Source organism: Kwoniella dejecticola, chromosome 2 (assembly GCF_000512565.2).
Source record: "Kwoniella dejecticola CBS 10117 chromosome 2, complete sequence".
Lineage (NCBI taxonomy): Eukaryota > Fungi > Basidiomycota > Tremellomycetes > Tremellales > Cryptococcaceae > Kwoniella > Kwoniella dejecticola.
In genome coordinates, this window is record NC_089302.1 from 587,143 (window position 1) to 606,165 (window position 19,023).

At 47.7% G+C, this 19,023-nt stretch overlaps 6 protein-coding genes across 6 annotated transcripts; 2 read left to right on the plus strand and 4 right to left on the minus strand.

Annotated features, from left to right (window-relative positions):
* Positions 1–190: 190 nt before the first annotated feature.
* I303_101680 (uncharacterized protein) lies at positions 191–2,788 on the plus strand (the record flags this gene model as incomplete). The annotated part of the gene is made up of 13 exons (XM_018405529.1): positions 191–215; positions 280–308; positions 367–501; positions 586–641; positions 708–785; positions 857–892; positions 944–971; positions 1,031–1,141; positions 1,202–1,696; positions 1,768–2,014; positions 2,089–2,438; positions 2,561–2,667; positions 2,740–2,788. The coding sequence occupies 13 exons, from the start codon at positions 191–193 to the stop codon at positions 2,786–2,788; spliced, it is 1,746 nt and encodes a 581-aa protein (XP_018265810.1).
* A 507-nt stretch (positions 2,789–3,295) lies between these two features.
* On the minus strand, positions 3,296–8,230 carry I303_101681 (uncharacterized protein; the record flags this gene model as incomplete). Its single annotated transcript, XM_018405528.1, has 7 exons — positions 3,296–3,544; positions 3,613–3,716; positions 3,783–3,882; positions 3,961–4,083; positions 4,170–4,288; positions 4,368–7,473; positions 7,532–8,230. 7 exons carry the CDS (start codon positions 8,228–8,230, stop codon positions 3,296–3,298), a joined length of 4,500 nt encoding a protein of 1,499 aa, XP_018265809.1.
* Positions 8,231–10,983: 2,753 nt separating this feature from the next.
* I303_101682 (uncharacterized protein) lies at positions 10,984–12,384 on the plus strand (the record flags this gene model as incomplete). The annotated part of the gene is made up of 1 exon (XM_018405527.1): positions 10,984–12,384. The coding sequence occupies one exon, from the start codon at positions 10,984–10,986 to the stop codon at positions 12,382–12,384; it is 1,401 nt and encodes a 466-aa protein (XP_018265808.1).
* A 399-nt stretch (positions 12,385–12,783) lies between these two features.
* On the minus strand, positions 12,784–13,737 carry I303_101683 (uncharacterized protein; the record flags this gene model as incomplete). Its single annotated transcript, XM_018405526.1, has 2 exons — positions 12,784–12,855; positions 13,048–13,737. The coding sequence occupies 2 exons, from the start codon at positions 13,735–13,737 to the stop codon at positions 12,784–12,786; spliced, it is 762 nt and encodes a 253-aa protein (XP_018265807.1).
* Positions 13,738–14,106: 369 nt separating this feature from the next.
* I303_101684 (uncharacterized protein) lies at positions 14,107–16,114 on the minus strand (the record flags this gene model as incomplete). Its single annotated transcript, XM_018405525.1, has 5 exons — positions 14,107–14,147; positions 14,223–14,349; positions 14,412–14,690; positions 14,951–15,289; positions 15,344–16,114. The coding sequence occupies 5 exons, from the start codon at positions 16,112–16,114 to the stop codon at positions 14,107–14,109; spliced, it is 1,557 nt and encodes a 518-aa protein (XP_018265806.1).
* A 487-nt stretch (positions 16,115–16,601) lies between these two features.
* Positions 16,602–18,826, minus strand: I303_101685 (uncharacterized protein; the record flags this gene model as incomplete). The annotated part of the gene is made up of 9 exons (XM_018405524.1): positions 16,602–16,727; positions 16,813–16,915; positions 17,030–17,297; positions 17,355–17,481; positions 17,567–17,866; positions 17,936–18,025; positions 18,092–18,204; positions 18,267–18,495; positions 18,611–18,826. The coding sequence occupies 9 exons, from the start codon at positions 18,824–18,826 to the stop codon at positions 16,602–16,604; spliced, it is 1,572 nt and encodes a 523-aa protein (XP_018265805.1).
* Positions 18,827–19,023: the final 197 nt, after the last annotated feature.

The following is a 19,023-nucleotide window of genomic DNA, read 5'->3' on the forward strand; positions in this document are numbered from 1 at the left end:
ATGACATCCTTTTTCTGCTAATTGTAGCGGAAGAAACGTTGAACCAAAGATAGCCTAGGTGCTGCGGACAAAGATAACAACAACAAGGTACAACGAATGCTCAAATTGGATCTCCCCTCACACGATTGATTCAAGCTCAAACATATTATCCTCGGCAGCACACACAGCAAGAGTAGCATAACCCGGCTCAATGGGTCTTGACGATACTGTACCTAGTAAGCTGCATGACAGTCGAGCCAGAATGCCAAGACAACAAGCTTATCTGCCCTCTGTAAATAGTCAAAACTCTCTTGGTCACCGTTTTCGAGGTGATTAGCCGAACCATCCAAGATTGCTCTGCGATGCCAGCTGACAACCAACATGTAGTCCGTCGTAGAAGTCTTCTTACTATGTCTGGCTGGATATACTCTCTCCAGAGCTGGTGTTACCGATAAGGCGACTCAGAGGAAGTTGAACGTCATCAACGTCTCCCTTTTTACACCGGCTCTTCTGTTCTCCAAGGTGAGTGAACAGCTTAAAATCCTCCGAATGCCTTGCATGCATACGTCTTCCTCTGGACACGCTGACGTGCTGGTCTGAACAAAGGTCGCATACTCCCTGACACCATCAAAGCTGAAGGAGATGTGGATTATTCCTCTTGGGTAAATCTGAGCCTCTGGAGACGAAAACTTGATTGTTCGACCAGCTCACGCGACTATCATTACTAGCTTCGTGGTTGTCACAGGACTGTCAGCCGGAGTCGCCTGGGTTTTAGCGAAAATGTTCAAATTAAGGAAATCTCAAACGTGCGTTAACCTAGATGTCATTGTGTGACAAGTGGCCGGCTAATTGCTGATGTTGGCTTGGGCACTGTTAGAGCATACGCAATGTGTGCGGCAATGTTCCAGAACAGGTGAGCCATATCTCACCATGAGGAAGTTGTAGCTGACGAAGTGTCATTCAGTAATTCGCTACCTATCGCTTTGATCCAGGTAAGTCAGTTGATACGAGCGAGATACCCCAATGACTGACGTTTGATCTTCCCAATTAGTCTCTTGTCGTGGAAGTACCGGGTCTAAAATGGGACGAGCATGACACCAAAGACCAAATGCTGGGTCGGGCCTTGACTTACCTGGTCTTGTACTCTACCTTGGGCATGATGGTAAGCTCTGCGGTGATAGCCCACAAGGGATAGCATCCAGCTTATATGTGACTTTGACAGCTACGATGGTCTTGGGGAGTCAAATTACTCTCTCAGGCAGATGATGAAGCTGTCGAAGTCGATAATTGCGATCCTCAGCACCATCAAACCATCATCAACGATCATGCGGTTCAATCTCCCGAAGCTTTGGCTCCTCATCCAGGTGCAAGGGAGACGGACCCATTCTTCACTACAACAGACAACATTTCCAGCGACGAACATGATGAACGAGTCAATCCCACCGGACAATTCCCAGGCCAAGCACCCCACTCACCTAGTATCCCATTTACAGCTGGCTCAGCCCATTCGATGCATCCGCCGATGGTCAAGCGTGGGTCTACCGCCGGACAAAGTGTCATGTCGCGCAGAAGTTCTACGTTGAGTCAACACCGCAAGAAGCTAAACAGGACCGAAAGTGGACGGGAGTTCTGGGGGTTGCCCGAACAACCTAAGATGCATCATATTGCTCTGATCGAGGAGGATAGCAGCGAGAGCGAACAGGAGGATGAGGAATGGGTGAGGGCAATCTTCTTTCTGAGCGAGCAAATTTCATTTCGAGCTGACAGAATTGGGGTATTACAATATAGGGGACTTTGACACCCGGATCTCTGCGACGAAGACAACCTGAACCTCCTAGATCAGTGTTCCAATCCTTCCTTTACAAGGCTAGACATCGATCGAAGAACACCTTGAAGGCCATCAACGATTTCATGACCGTGCCAATGTATGCCGCATTGTTATCGATCTTCATCGCTATGATCCCTCCTCTTCAAGCTCAGATGGCTAGAATCAAACCCTTGGAACAAGCTATCAAGGGCGCAGGGCAATGTTCGAGTGAGTTTTCCGTAGATCCAGACCTCATACTGGCTAGAAATATTATTGATCACGCTGACTTGGACATTGTCTAGTCCCCGTGACCTTGGTAGTATTGGGCGCATTCTTCTACACTCCCCCCGATATCAAACCAGGATCAGGCACGATCCATCTCCCTTCCCCTTCCAAGGCAGAACAGAACAACGGCGGATTATTTGGATATTTCAGATCGAAATTCCAACATGATGAACACAGCAAACTGGCCAAGTCCAAGTCGGCTGCATACCCGGGGGAGAATAAGACGGTCTTCGTAGCTGTTATAAGCCGAATGATCATTGTCCCTTTATTGATGTTACCCATCATTGCGGTTTTGGCCAAATTCGATCCGTTCGAAGCTGCCGAAGATCCCGTGTTCATCTTATCTGCCATCTTACTTGTTTCCTCGGTAAGTCCTTCTGCCATTCAGTCCAATGATCTACCTCACATGAATATCAACCTCAATCGATCATCGTAAATCCTACACATGCAAGAAAACACAGCTAATGCTGGTGGAATCATAATGCGCAGCCCCCCGCATTGACACTTGCCCAAATCACTCAAGCAGCTTCAGGAGACGCATTCGAGAGATTGATCAGTAAGACGATATCGTGGAGTTATGCGGTCCTTACTCCTCCGTGAGTCCCACTTCGTCTCAAAAAGATAATTTGGTCTGATGACTTACTGACTGGACTGATCGATTGAAATAGTTTGACTTTGGTGTATGTCGTTATCGGTTTGATCTTTGGGAGACTGTAGACCGAATAAAAACGTTATGTCTTCTCTCAGTTTGAAAGATTTATACGGAATGGGTTAGAATTGTTGCAAGGGAAGGGAATTGATTGAAAGGGAAAAACACGGATCACTTGTTATTTGTGATTTTTCGTTGAGCTCTATAGACACGACTATCCAATGTATACGCTTGCGCATGGGCTCAGACCCACTCGTGAGAACAAGTCACGATGACAATCAAATGTCGTGCAATATTGTATCTTCACATAGCTTGGCTTTTCGCAAGTGACATATTATTTCACAGCATTATATTCATTGTGATTCGTTAGAAGTACAACAGACAGTAGCTTACAATCAATCGATACCTCGAAGCTGGTGGAACATCACTGGACCTCACATCATAAATGTCTTATCCTTCTCCCATCTTCCGACTGTGGGCGTATTCGTATATCCGTGCGTACGTGTGTATTAACAACCCAGAAATGCCCATATGACCATATACGTGTGTTTCTCCTGGTCAAGAGGGTGTCCTTATTATATTTTCAATAAACCTTTACCCGTGAACCCCGATTTTCTCTCTTGATCGTCATTGACCAGGCTGACTAATGGTCCTGACGAGTTGATAGTGTGGGATTGTTTTCTGATTGAGCCAGAGCCTCCTGAGTGTGTATGTGAATTTGGGTTCGGGTTAGGGTTAGACGAATGAGCAGACGAAGCCGAAGTTGAAGACCAAAATATTTGCTGATTGATCATCTGTGGATAATTCTGCGCTATCGTATAGCTCTAACAGATCGAATTCGTTAATGAGCCGCATATACCAAAATAAAGCGGGAGAGTCGAAGAGGACTTACCTTGGCATCGTATATCGCAGCCATCAATTTGAAAGCTATCCCTTCATCGCATGAGAAGACATGAGCGTAATCCTGTGGATCCTCAAAGTTGGCCGCTGGTTCGACTACAAACGTCAAGTGTCAGTGTTGGCCATCCTATACCTTGATAAGATGAAGTCAAGCCAACTCACCTCGCTTCAGCATGAAGGTAGATGGTCGAGGCGAATCATAGCCTCTGGTAATTGCGTAAATGTCGAAGAAGAGAGTATTGAAATGGACCTCATCTTTGTTCTATCCGTCCAAAACCAATCATTAGTACTCGCACTAATCGCATGGGAAACAGCCTCAAATTCTGAAGTCGAGCCTGACCTTTTCATTTTTCGCCAAAAACACTTGTCCGCCTCTGGTTTCTAACCACTTCTTCGTCCATTTACCCTTCTTGGCCTCGTATTGTACCCATTGTCCGAGCATAGGCGGATTGGTCGGTACGGCCTAGACACCCAAGACCACTCGGTCAGCGTATGCCCAACATCTTCGCACATTTGGCATCTTAATACCGAATCCGGCTTATGACTTACCCTTGCCCAAGTTGGCATACCTCTGTTACTTTGCTTGAAGACAAAACAGTTGAATTTGGCCGTACTGTCCCAGCCTTTAACAATCGGTAAGAGGGGTTCATATTCCCGTATTTGTCTCTCTGGAAGTGCCGTTTATGAATGATCAGCCCCAGTCGTTTCGGGAACGAGGGAGAAGACAAGACTGGGCTCAGGACTCACCGCAACCCATTTCAGCGAATATCTCGCACAGCACCCAGCTTTTGCCCACGCTAGCATCGACCAGATCGCCTTGATGATACGTGTTAACCAGTACTTCCCTGGCGGTCGTTGTCGAGGTCAAGTCCAGCATGATCTTCTTTCCGTTCAAAGCGGATATGAACGCAGGTACCGTCGCGTGGACTCGTTGAGCTGGACCAGCAGATACTGTGGTAGCGGTGGCGTGAGCTACATGGGTGGACGAAGTCTGATGAGTGGAATAAGTGTGGGTGGTGGGAGCAGCAGACGATGCTTTCGAGGTTGAGGCAGCAGGTATTGGTTCTGTAGTCGATCTCATGTGCAAGGCAAGGGGCTCTTGAGTGATCGGAGATATCGCATTCGTATGGGCTCTGACCCTTGGCATTGCGGAAGAAGCAATCGAATGTTGTGTGGCAGCTGTATTGCTCCTAGTCACTTGCGCTGACATCGTAGGCAGATCATCTTGTCTTGAAGGTGCTCTAGTACCGGTTGGCGCAGGTGGAAGTCTAGAAGATACACTTGTTGCTACAGAATTCTGCCTAGATCGATCGTATCCTCCCATCGGGTTAGACGTCGGATACGCTTGACCTTGGTTGTGACTGGCCGATGATTCCACGCGATCGTGCCCATGCATAGCAATTGTGAAATCCGGGTCAACAAGCTTGGCTGAAGGTATCCTACCGAACGAGGTATTCGTGGGTGAGATCGCGCTTTCCGGATTAAATGGTGCTTGCTGATAAGGATGTCTGTGCGGTATGGCATTTTGTATCGGCGGTACAGCTGGAGCATCTTTCCAAGTCGGCGAGACTTGGGCAGCATGAGCGTGTCCTTGACTGTGCGCTCTGCGTACTCCATGATCTAGCGGAGGTGGAACATTCTCCCGCAGTGATCGATGTGCTTTGAGGCCTGGCACTTGACCGAAAGCAGCCGCTTGCTCTCCGATCCGCGACTCAATGGCTGCTTGCCTTTCAGCTCGTCTGGTAACTACCACTTCTAACTTTTTGAAAAGGATCTCAGGCGGGATTCCTCCTTCTCCATCCCAATCAGTACCACCACCAGGATTTCTACCTTGAGTTTTCTCTTTCCGTTTCTTCTCTACCACAGCTTGAGCATCTTGGTATTTCCGAGCTTGACGTATTTTCTTTTTGGTTTCCCTTCTTTGGATTTGTGCAGCAGCTGCCTCAGGATGCAATTTCGATAGCGGAACATCATCGTCCTCCGATTCTTCCGAAACTTGCTCATGATCAGTGCGGTGATCTCGAGATCCAGGCGGAGTACTTTCTCTCGAAGAATTGCCACTTCCTGATGCACGACCTCGACCTCGATGTTTCGACGAGGAAGAGGAGGCCAAATAGCTCATTCCGACAGATGTGGCGTGAGTTACGGTTGATCCCGATCCCCTTTTATCGGTTGACATCGAATTGTCCACTGTGGTTTGATGAGAACTATTTCTCGAAGACGCAGCGACAGCCACAATGCTTAAAGCGTCCGATTGATCATGCGGTTGGGTGGAAGCGACCATTGAATCAAGACCTTCTTCGTCTGCGACGTATGGTAGACCAAAATCAAGCACATCTCCGCCAGGTGCGGTAGGGAATGAATTGAGCGCGACGTTCCAGCTAGCTATGGAGCTGTTCGTATCGGATCTAGGCATGTTGGCTTGTAGATGGGACGCGTCCTCTGTTATATCGACAGCGTGTTCCAGGTCCATCTCGATCGATGATTGTGCATCTGAAGGCGGACTTATGTTCTCCTTGTCATCCTCGACAGCTGTGGTAGTTTTGGTTTCAGTACCGAGCTGAGGATCCTGAATGGCTTGGTCCTTTACAGCGCTAATCTCGCCAGATTCTTCGTGGATTTCCTTCTTGTCCTTCTCTGCACTTGGCCATATTCCCAGTTGCTCATACAGATCGAAGAATGAGGAACTGGTTGGAGGTGACTTGAAGCTCATGCTGGTCGACCGGGACCTTGGCAAGAGAACGGCGCCTGATCCGCTTCGCTGTATAGGGGCAGTGAGGTTCGAGCTTGACGATGAGGCTGGAATGGGTGGAAGTGGTGCACTCGGTGGCAAGACGCTCAGTCGTGGGCTTTCTTCAGGTGACGAAGACGAATCTGTGGTGATAGACGGTAGAGAAGGGGATCTTGATGCGCTTGCGAAGTACGGTGGTTGAGGCGGTAGGAGCGGCGGACTCTCTATTGGTGGAGCAAGAGATGCTTGAGTGGGAGGCCGTTCTAGCTGTTCAAGGTTGGCGAGATTTGTTGTTGCCGCTCGTTCAGGTGCAGAATGAGCAAAGACATTCAGCCCGACTAAGGAGCTCATGCGCTTCGACAATTTCCCAGAGTGATTCGTACGGCTTTGTACCTTTTCCTTTGTCGCTAATGGCGCGGTTGACCGGTGATCCTCTCGATGATGTAAGGTTGCGAAACTTTTAGCTTTGAGTATAGCAGGCTTGGAAGAGTTCGGTAAGAAGTTCTTCAGATCTCTCAGACTGGGTGAGTTATGTCTCAAAGAAGGACGTAACGCTTCAACGGACGGTGATGGCGTCGGATTGTTACAGGTGAGGTCCAGACTTGATGCAAAGGGGTCGGTGGGAAAATTAGGGAATAATGGTGTGACAAAGGTATCTGTCGTTGCCGATGGTGGCGTGGAAAGGTATCCTGCAGAATGCATAGGCGCATTCTCCATTGTCCTCTGTTGGTCCATTTGTGTTGGAGGCGTGGAGGATGAGAATGGCTTCCCAAGACGGTTTGCGGGCTGGGATGATGGCAAGTTGGGTACTGCTTTACTGGGCATCGGCGGCGGTGGAGACAAGGAAGCTTCTCTCTGGGCAGCTTCGCGAAGGGCAATCGAAGATTTCGACTTGAAGATCTTCTGCATACCCCTTTTCCATGATGAAGCGGCTTTCGACGATTTATTCGTGCTCGTACTAGCCGCTGTCAGGGGCGGAGTGGACATCATCGATGGGGTATCCAGTATCGGGGAAGGATAATTCATCGGCGACAACGTCGATGAGGTGTATGACGCTGGAGTCGATTCAGTGATGAAGGATGCCGGCGTGGCAGGTATAGGCAATGGTGGCGGGGCTTCGAACTATCACATATTCAGTCAGACATCATTCTGCTGATCATTGACCGGTTGCAGTACTCACAGACTCATCTGGATCGCTAGGTACTTGGACCGATAATTCCCCTCTTCTGCCCTTCCCTCGGAGCAACCCTTTACTCTTCTTCTTTTCCAACGCTTTCGGAGGTATCGGCATCGGTAATGGCACCTGTTCCTCCGTGGCTATGCTAGGACTATGCGATTGGCTCATACTGGGTCTTCTCCAAGTCCACCCTTTGGCTTCGCCAGGTGCGGTTGCACCAGAATATATCGTTCCGCTCCTATTGTTCTTCTTGTCTGTTAACGTATTTTTCCGACTACTGGATGATCCTGTAGTCCCTGCGATATCTTTCGATTGAGGGTTAAAGTCTACGTCTTCATCATCCCAGAGCCCATCCTGCGAATAGATTCCCACTGTTGGAGTTCCTGGAGCCTGGGTGGTAACGCGATCGAATTCTGACGAGTATCGATAAATTATCTCGTCAACATTATTCGTCTGCACCTGCGACTGCGCTTCATATTTTGATGTGCTTGCTTGAGGTTGCGGGGGGAAGTAAGAGTCGTAAAGCTGGATTGAGGCTTGAGACTGTGGCTGAGCGTGATAGCGGAATCTAGAATGATAGTTTTGATTCATCGACAAAGACGATGACGATGCAGGGATCTGCTGCTGTTTCGGATAATGCATCGAAGTCTGCTCGAACGGTAATTCACCTATCTGGTGAGGGGAGTAACATGGAGTTGCCATGGTGAGTGAGGCTGTTCAAGCAGTCCTGGGCGAGATTGGAATGTAGGTCGATCGTCGACCTCTATAATAGGTAATCAAAGTCGTTGTTGTATGTTGTCGTTCGCCCTCTCTGCTTGTAAATAACGATTAAGCTGAGGATATCCGGATGCCAGCAGTGTTCGTGATATTGATTGGCGTCTCGCGAATGCTGATTTGATATTTCGCCTGTGTGCGACTGTGTGTGAGCTTGAAGGCGAGACTCGAAGTTTGGTTCAAAACGAGATGTTGAAAATGGAGATGTTGTCTTGTCTAGTGGGAGAAGGAATTACAATCTTGGCAATGGTGTGGTCTGTGCTGATTATGAGATCATTGATTGAAGCTAGTAGACTAGACGACGCACGAGCATTCAACCATCCTTCCATCACCAGCTAGCGTGCGTTTGTCTGTGTATTGTGATTATGATTATGATGATTCGCTTGTTTCACTAAATCTTAACACCATTTACGATGCGCGGACACACTTACTTACAGTCAAGTTACCCTGAAAAATACCTCGTTGCAAGTAAACAAGCCAAGATGGAAAAACAAGTCGCGTTGTTTGACCAAGCGCCACTTATCTCGTGGCGGAATCAATTTAAACATACAGCCTAGAACAACCGACAAAGAATTGAAGCATATGCATGCACAAGGCAATCTCTAGAAGTCGCAAGTATGTTCCTCAGTGATCTCCGAATAAGCTGCCATGACATACTCCCATTCATGACAGGCAGTGAAGCGGCAGCACGAGTGTTCAGCCTTCACACCTGTACCAGTATACGTCTCAACTCTCCGTGTGATCACGACAGGACTAATGTCCTCGTAGCATGCCAAGGGTTAGCGGCGATTCTGAGCAGCATGGGATTGCTCACAAATCCTGTCTTTCATTGTTCCCCAGGATATCCCCGCTTCGCATCAGTGCAGCACTCAGTGACTCTGAATCCGCAATGACAGATCCAAGTAGCCAGGTCAACCGATTGACTCTCACAAGTCCAGGGGCAAGGTCCCAGTGAGAAGCTGCGATTCAGGTAAAGCAACTTGCTACCGCAGGCATTCAAGCTTCCACAACGTCCCGAGCAAAGCAGGTAGAGCTGATATGCAACAAGGCTGGACCGTCAAGGGGCAAACGAGGCACAACAATCTGAGTACCCACTTAAAACACTCGTAGGCCCGTTACCCAACCCGCGCGCGAGTTCTTCCGTCTTAGAGCCAGTCCTACGACAACTAAAGAACGGGACTTGCCGCTCTTCAAAGTAAATCAAGTCGAAAAAAGTTTGAGAGAGCCGTGCCTTATGAGTTTGTCCGAGACATAGCGGTTAAAACGCTGGAAGCAGGTGTTTATCCAGCTGGACAGCCAGGTATTCGAGAGCAACGGTAAGGGAGCACAGAACAGGTCGGGGGAGGTGACGGTTAGCCAAGAGATCTACAGGCACGGAAAAGTCAAAAGTGCTATCCGTCACCAAACGCGAACCGTTCCTTCCTCTTTTGGATGTCTATCTCAGACGGTAGCTTTTGCTAGTGTTTCCAGACGAGAGGGACATAGATGCGAGCTGGTTCCTAATTACTCATGGACTGGATTCTAAGTCTATCTACTCAGGTCGGTATCAACGCACTCTCGTAGTGTCCTCCTCCGTGTCGATGCAAACGGAAGAACAGCCTGACCCTTTTCTTGTTTATTCTTGGTCTTGATGTCTCGGCAGGAACAAGCAATCTCGGCCAATCCGAATCCTATCCTTTGAACCCTTCCAAGGGAAGATCTCCTTCTGCTTTGAACCTCTGAATCTCTCAACGCGCTGGGCCGAGCGAAACACAAACAAAAACGCAGAAATTGACCGAAAGCTTGCTAAAATAGGAAAACAAGAAAAGAAGAAGGGATCGACGTGACGTAAATTGACTTTGCGGTACCGTAAAAAAGTACCGTAACGCAGCTTGTTTGGACGCTTGTCCAAGTCTTTCCGAGTTATACATGTTTTCCAAGACATTTGATTCCCGTAGACTTCCGTTTGGTTCGTACAGCTGCGCGAGACTCGACCAGGTTGTCACTTATGACTGTAACTTGAATCAATTGAGATCCCTTGAACCCTTGACTTGGTTTGTCCGTACCTGATCGTCCTGAGTTGACGGTACCGCAACAACTCTATACTTAGCACTGTATTCCCAAAAAGACCATGCATCTCGCACAACCGGGTCCTTGTACCTTTTCCTTTCCAGCTTCTTGGACGTACGTAAGTGATCTCGTACGTACGTACGAACATTCGACTTGTTCCTGCATCTGTTTTTACATTATGACGAAGCAGTCGGTCTCTTCGTGAGGAACAGAATCAATCTGAATAGAATGTGACTTCTGCTAGTACATCTGTCAGTGAAGGATTGATATCTCGGATCTTTATCTTTTTTCCACTATTCAATCAATCGACTCTCTTCATTCAGAATGACATCAATGTATTGAATAAACCAACATTCAAATACGTCAACACGTCCAAGCGTCTATTCGATCCCAGAAATTCGGTCCACATCAGAATATCCACCCTCACCCCACCACCCACCAACACTCACACCCACACCCACACATACATACATCAAACAACATTCCGCCTTGTTCGTCATCGTCTTCCGAAATCACATTCAAAGTCCTCAAAGCCTTCAAAGCCTCAGCTCACCTAAAATCAAGCCGTCATCGTTCGGCCTAGCTCCCAGCTGACTTCGAGGTCACCCATTCAACCCAATCAACCCATCAACATGCCCTCAAATACAACTCCTCTCACTATCCCCTCTCGTCCTTCCTTAATCTCCCTTGCACCATTCTCATCCTCACTAGAAGATCTACGCGTGACTGAACCACCTCTGATTCCCTCTTCTCCTTCAACACCAATGATCCTCTCCTCCTCTTCTTGTTCTTCTGGATCCGGGTCCGGGTCAGGTTACGCTCCCGGCTACGCGACCAATACCAGTCCGATGCGTCGACCATCCTCTTCCACATCTAGATCCGACTGCTATACAACCACGAAACCCACAGCTAGACGGGGCTCATCATTGCCCTCGATCCCTTCGACCGGTACTCCTTGTACTCGCACTTCGTTTTCTACCACGGATAAAAGCCAATCAACCAGTATGACCTCTTTCGGAGTCGGATTAGGTGTATCAGGTGAAGACTATTACCCCGGACCTGAACATTTTGGACCTAGTACACAAAGGGGTAGTGGTAGTTCTACGATGGATATCTTACAATTCATCGAACTTACCACCCAGGCTTCATGGGCTGAAATTGAATCTTCTCCTTTATCGACGATACCTCGCATCAGCGTTTTACCGCCTGTCGCACCGAACGCTAATGTCGATATGATCTCGTTTTTGCGTGAAGCCCCGCCTCCGGGGCTCGTACGATCGCCTACCCCAACCCCTACGCATGCGTTCACGAGGTGCAATCCAGCATCTCCGACATATAGTAATCCCTTATCGCTGTCCATCGAAGGTACCGATAGGCAATATCAAGCAGGATTGGCGGAAGATGACGAAGACGAAGTAGCCAACGACAACCAAGTTGATCATCGATTGGTCACTCCTGATCTGAATCGAGTCTCATTACTGGCTTTCCTCGAAGAAGACCACTTGCACCCACATGCACATGAGGACGGTCATCTGTCCATACATTCGCCTAATCCTTCTTTATCGATCGACGATATCCATTCCTCTTCCTCCCAATCGAACGATCTGATCGACTTCGAAGTGGTTCCGAAATCAGCGAGTCCGAGGGTGACAAGTACGGACATGACGTTGACTATGCAAGAATTCTTCGATGTTGACAATTACTCATACCAACTTTCGTCCGGTCCCAAACAATCTTTGCCTATGGGAAGACGGCTGAGATCAACAACGACAACGACAACCAATTCATCGGCAAGTAGTCAGACCGATATCCATAGCAAGAATAATGACAACGACAACGACAACGATAAACGTGTCGTATCTCTAAATTCATTCCTAAGAAATCAAAATGCACCAAGTTGTCCATTGTCTAGCGAAGAAACTCGATCTCTGTCTACCTCGGCGTCCACGTCGATGCAGAAAACACATACAGCGGGGAAAGTGATGAGATTGGCCAGAGGAGCTTTCAAAATTGGATATAATAGCAAGCCATGATTCTCTGCGTTGGTTTTGAAATTGCAAGTTTTTGTTGGCTGCCTCTCATCTGTCTGACGTACAAAGTGTATTGTTGTGTATCATGGGCCAATCTTGCTTCGCATAATTGTTATACATTCATCATTATACAATCTATACCTTATATACTATACTCTAGCATAAAATACCCCAGCTCCAATCTCTACTAAATGACTTGACTGACCACCGCGAATTGCGGCGTACTAATATGTACCATGTATTGTTATTTCTCTGATCACTTTATCCGATTTGTGATGTGGTCATATCTCAATTATCACAAGTGCTCTATCGCACATATGCTGCCAATGAACCACTTGACGTTGACCTTGGTTTCGACTCTGAACCGCATCACTGCATCTTTCGCACTTTGTCTTAACCCACTCACGCTCCGCCAATTGATTTGATAGCGCCTTCAAGTCTTTTGGAGATGATCGCATATCGGTTCTGGCATGACTGCAGCACGATTATGATCTCACGTCAGCTTTTCAATTTGTCGACACATCGACTTATTGATTGTTCTCTTCTTGTCTTTCATTGTCACTCTCGAGGGTCCCAGAGTTGAAGCGTGATGAAGTGAAGTGAGGTGAAGATTAATGAAGCAAAACGAGGTCTATTTGAAGATGATACTTGAAAACTTGAACTCACCTTGGGATCTCGTCCATTGCCAATCTGCCTCGCGATACCTTGCCAATCAGGTTTGATCTTTGGATGTAAACTTTGAAAGAGGATCCAGTCTTCTTCGGCTGACCAGCTTTTCCCATTCCCGCTCCCATTCCCAGAAATCGACCCTTTGCCATTGCCGGATGGCCTTGCTTTGGGACTTGAAACAGCTTTGGCCTTGATCTTGTTCTGATTTTTGTGGGGACTTGCAGTGTTTGATCGAGAGCCAGAAGGGTGGTTTTTCTGTCTGGGTGCGTTGGATTTACTCTTTTTCTTCGGTCGGTCGGACTCAAACTCAGACTCAGGTTCAAAGTCAGACTCAGAGTCGTTATCGTCATTGTTGTATGGTTTACCATTTTTCCCCTTCTTGATAGTGTATTCCGAAAATTGACTTTCTGCACTTGGCGAGAGCGAGGGCGAGACGGACAGACTCATGCTGGATCTAGTACTCTGAGAATGGACAGGAGGTGATGAAGAAGGTACCATATCGCTTGTATTTTCAGCCTCAGCTTCAGCTTCACCGAAATAACAATTATTATTCGACTCAGATTTGATTCTTGTATGCTGGGCAGGTGTCGTGGAGTACCTAGGTGCAGTTGAGCCGGCAGGTCGAGTATAAGGTTTGGATCGGTGATTTTGTAAGGATGATGCGGCTGACAATTCTGATCTAGGCATCTTGATTCTGCTGTCAGTTTGCTGTAGAAGATAAGTGAAGAATTAAAGCTTCCACCGTTAACGATGAGGAGACCTCTCGAGATAGATCAGAGAGAGAAGAAGAAGAAGAATGACACCTCAAGTACGAGTGCCTTTTGAGGCTCTGTGCATATAAAAATTGGATTTGATGGTAGTCAGGTAAAGTATTGACGGTCCTTTGAGTGGTTCTAAGCATATTGGCAGATTTACATAAACATGCTACATATATGACGTTGCTCACTGAAGCGGTACGGGACGTAGGTTGCTTTGCCATTTTCTGATGGTGATGAGAGCCGTTCTGCTTCCTAAGCGCAGTCTACACCACTAACCCCTGGTCCTCCTCATTGGGCCTTACTTGGCAGTTTTATCGAAATGTACTTTCGTGCGCTTTTCTGGGCACATAAGGACGATCTCGCGTCAGCTCAAATTACCTGTACGCACACAAACAGGGTCCTTATACAGCTCACTTGATACTGCTTCTGTTTCTTGACGTTGCTCATCTTCCGCTGATAGCTGCTCGACACCTTTGTTCTCGCCCCCATGTGTTGCGTTTAGAGTATGATCACCTCGCGAAGGTCGACAATTGGTCGTGTCCTGTATGATCGTGCCAGGTCTGCCACTGAACAGCGAGGATTTGATGGTTCGGTGCGGCGGACCAACCTTGATCGATGTAGGTCGTCCGAACTATCTGAATCTGAGCTCGTATCGCTTTCTTCGGAGCTCTCACTAGACTGTGAGTCCTCTTCATCGCTCGTCTGTCCCGTGTTTTGCCTTTCGGCTCCCTCGTCGTTGGTATCGGACTGCTTCCCCTGATGTTCGGTCCTGCGATTTGTGGGTAAAGATTGCTTCTCCGTCAGTCTACCTGATCGTGTCGGCTGCGGAGGGTTATAAGCTATCATCTCGTCGTATTTCCTCTTGAAAGCTTGCATGCGTCTCTGCACACATAACATTTATTCCTATTCTATCAGCTGGATTGACCCTCTGAGACAGCTAGCAGGAATGATAACGCAGGTCAACTCGCCTTCTCTTCGAAGATTGCTCTTTTCATTTCGGCAACGCGTTGATCCAGCTCGTGTCTCGGTTTCGGTGGCGATCGGGCATTACTTGAGATTGGTCGCGTCCTCTCTCGAAGGTGCAGCAAAATCTACATCAGTCAGCTCGAGCATTCGGTGCTATTCTATACCAAGGTGCTTACCCTGTGGAATACATCAACGAGCTGTTGATCCTCTTTCCTCGCCGCCAATCGTATTGTAGCACCTTGTTCACCTTCTTCCAGCTCGGACAGAATCACTTTATCAATCACAGTTTCGATCACCACCTGCAGCGGCAGAGCAAAGTATCGGTCAGAAGTATCTGCAGTGACTGCGCCAGGTATCCCTATGAGAACGTAAAACTCGCCTGCAGATGCGTATCGTAATAAACCTGAATCCATCCCATATTCCAAGCGTGAAGAAGAGAGTCTACCGAGGGCATTTGGATCGTGTTGAGCTGATTGAGCATGCAAAAGTGTCTTGATCAGCGGACGGCTCTTTGGCTATTTGACATAATCCTGTTCGAAATGTTGAAGAAGGCGACAAACGATGCTCACTGGATCATAAATTGTTTTCCTGAAGATAGTCAACTCGATCTTGCCTCTTCCCACTTTAGCCGGTTCGGCTGGCATGGCGCATTTGTTATCGCCATTCTGCCTGATATTCTCCTTAGCCATACTGTCAACTGTCTTGAACAGCTCTTTCAAAGTCTCTGGATCGATTTCAGGCATCTTCACCTCGCCATCATGGTATGCTTCACGCCCCTCAACTTCATCGTCAGTGTCGTCCAATTCGTCAATCTCTTCTTCGTTAGCACGATCACCAATCTCAGTTTCCGTTTTCGGAGTCGTGAGAGGTGTCGACGATGTAAGCTGAGAATTAGCTACTTCTTCCTTTCTCTTCGGTGGAATCAGAATTGCTGGATGATCATTACTGTGGTGCTGTTGAATAATATCGAGGTTGGAGAATCCGCCATCACCGGTAGTCCAACATCTGATAATCCACCAAACCTCCCCATTCTCCTTCTTCTCGATAGTGGAAATGAGGAAGCTTGTGGTAGACGGAATGTGATGTGTCAGTCCGTCAAGAGGATCGTAAGTATCTGGCGGCGGCGGATGCCTTGCGGTGTAGGGAATCGGTGGGACCGATGGCAGCGGAGCGGATTCCAAGGAAGGAGTCAAAGTCGGAGGAGGGGGAGGTTGGGGGGTGACTGGAGGAAGACCCCTTTTTTGGGATATAAGCGGGAATGCAATCGATAGTTGTGAATTCGGAGGAGTCTGAGTCAGCGCAGGAGAATGAGAAGGAGGAAAGAATAGAGCTTCGGTCATTGGATTGCGATGCGGCCCTTTAGTCAATCAGATTGAAGTCTACTAAATTTTTGGTGATTCAGCAGTACTAGTACACACATCAGTATGGAAGGAGTATTTGACGCAGATTATCGGGACACTACAGAGAAATATGCAAAATGGGACGAGTTGGAAAGCAGGAAGGAAAGGAAAGAAAAGAAAAGAGAATTGTGAGTTTATGAACCGAATATATATCTTGAGATTCTGGCTGATCTATCGATGTGCATGAGCATTGATGAGTGCAGTGCCCCAAAGGACGTCCGTGCGTCGAGCGATCAATTTTCGAACAAAGCGTTCGCAATGTTGAGCTGACGTCAACTCTGGTCAATCACGTGAATTCGATGATGCATGAATTGTCCGCATGATGATGCATCCACGCGTAAGTATGAGAATACTTAATTCCTCCATCTGAGAAGAACGCCAAACCGCATCAGCAACATCTCGACTGACAATTACACACAAAGTTCACTCACATCTTCACGCTCTTATCCCTGCCTCCGCTGACCACTTTGTCAGCTACGAAATCCACACAGTAAACTTCATCCGTATGTCCTGGCAGATCTATTCGGATCTTGTACGTTTTCAAGTTCCACAACTACAATTCGCAGATTCAGCTTTGTGTCATAATGCTCGGCCTGACGCCAGCTGAAGTCGATTGACATAGATAGACATAGACATACCTTCAATGTCGTATCTTTACTTGCACTGACTAACATCCTGGAATCGGCTGACCACGCTACCCTGTAGACAGCAGCTACGTGTCCCCTCAGACTCGCTATGAACCTGCGTATGCGATCAAAGCCTATTAGCTAACTGTTCTCACGGTCCTTTACTACGACTTCATACGATTTGTTGCAAAGCAGTCAAGCGAGAGCAAGCGTTGGACTATGGACTCACTTTCCGGTCTTCCCCTCCCAGATCTTGACGGCATTATCGAATCCCGCAGAAGCGATCATCCTCCCGTCCGGCGAAAAGGCAACATGGTTGACCTGCTTCTGATGTCCTGTCAATCTGGCTAATGGTTTCTTCGGTGTCGCTGTGGATGAGAATGACGAAGATGCTTGATCAGGCCATAGGAACAGTGTGTGGTCGTCTGATCCAGTGATTAAAGCTTCGGGGTGTGTGGAAGTCAAATGCTTGTATCGCGCCAAAGCTATCGACTTGGCTGAAACCAATGAAACTAAGTATCTCTTCATGGGGATTGCGTCAAGACGGCACTCACCGTCCTCGTCGTCTTTCGGAACCTTGCCAGTGTGGTCATAAGGGCCTGTTCTCAGGATGAAGTCTGTACTCAACGCCATCGTGTTGACCCAATGAGCATGTTCGTTCAGCGTTCTAATGAGTTTGCCCTATGATATGAAACAGGTTGATCATATCAATCATATCAATCAGCCCGCTTGAAATTGCTGCCTGTATCTCGTGGGTGAGACTCACGTCAACGCCGCTCCATACCTTGAGAGTCCTATCACTACTTCCTGTATATATGACATTTTCCCCTCCCCATCTGACTACGTTTACACTCGCCGCATGACCCGTCAAGACGAATTCAAGCGTACGTGTCGAAGTGTTCCATATTCGGACTGTCCCATCTTTCGAGGCGGACGCTAATCTAGGTGAACTTGATTTGGTGCTCATCAGATGTAAGGGTTCAAATGATAAGGAAGTTATCCATTTTGTGTGGCCAAGTAACGGTTGTCCGAAAGGTTGTCCGGTAGTAGGGGTCCACAGCCGGACCTTTCATGGATTCTATCAGTCTGAAATGATTGCGACGGCGCTAAGACAGGTCATTGTAGCCTGACTCACTTGACCATCGTGTCCACCTGTTGCCAATATCTTCTCCCTCGAATCCCATTCTACGCATAACACCCATCCTTTGTGGCCTGATAGAGTCCACTGCATGGCCATTGTTACACAATCAGCTGAATGAGATGTATAACCATCTGCAGATGACAGACTGACCTTTGGCGTCTCTGTCTCCATGTCCCATATCCTAGCTGTAGCGTCCCCCGAGCCTGTTGCAGCGTATCTACCAGTTGGCGAGTGCGCGCAACAAAGTATAGGCGACGAGTGACCTGTGCGAGTAAAACATCATTCAGCTCCGATTCGACTTGCTCTGTATGAACAGCTGACGTACCAGTCAGAGTAGCACTGCACCTTCCTACGCTTCGTACCCTAAATACAGCTTGAGGCTCACACCACAATTCGAAAACATCTTCCGGCGAGAAGGTGGTTCCGCTGACTTTCAGCGCATCTAGCTGGATGGAGTTGTTTATCTGTACTCTGGCTGATTGGGGTGTCGTAGAGGTAGAGGTCGAGGGGAGTTTGGGTAAGAGATGGAAAGCGTATGGTAAGGGGTCTTCAGTCTACCGCGATGCCAAATTAGCATTCAGAACAAAACATGAGTTAAGGCATAAAAGTGAGCGGTCTCTGATGATGCATACCGCTTTAACAGAAGGATGAGAAGAAAGTCAAGCTCACCTCTCCTCTCAGCTTGTTTACTAGCATCTGCAAAGCATCTCGACCCGTATCAGCCGGCAAGTTGATAGCTGGACCAAGATTTGACCCATCTTCAGACGATTTGAACTGGACTACAATTGACGGGATCGGTATTTCAGGTTCAGGCTCTTTAGGCTTTTCCAGTGATTTGGCGTAATTCGATTTTTGCCTTTTGGGAGGTGGGAGGAGAGTGGCCATTCTGTCTGGCTGATCGTCTGATCAAGCTCCTCGGTCCGATCACTAGATTAGCTGGTACAGACCAGATCGATAGTTCTGAAAGTGTAAATAATCAAATCTGCCTGAGTTTCAACTTTCAATACAATTCCAACTTTTGGTTTCCAACGGTAATTTGCGAATCTCAGGCACGGTCATAGCTTATTTTGGGATTAAATCGA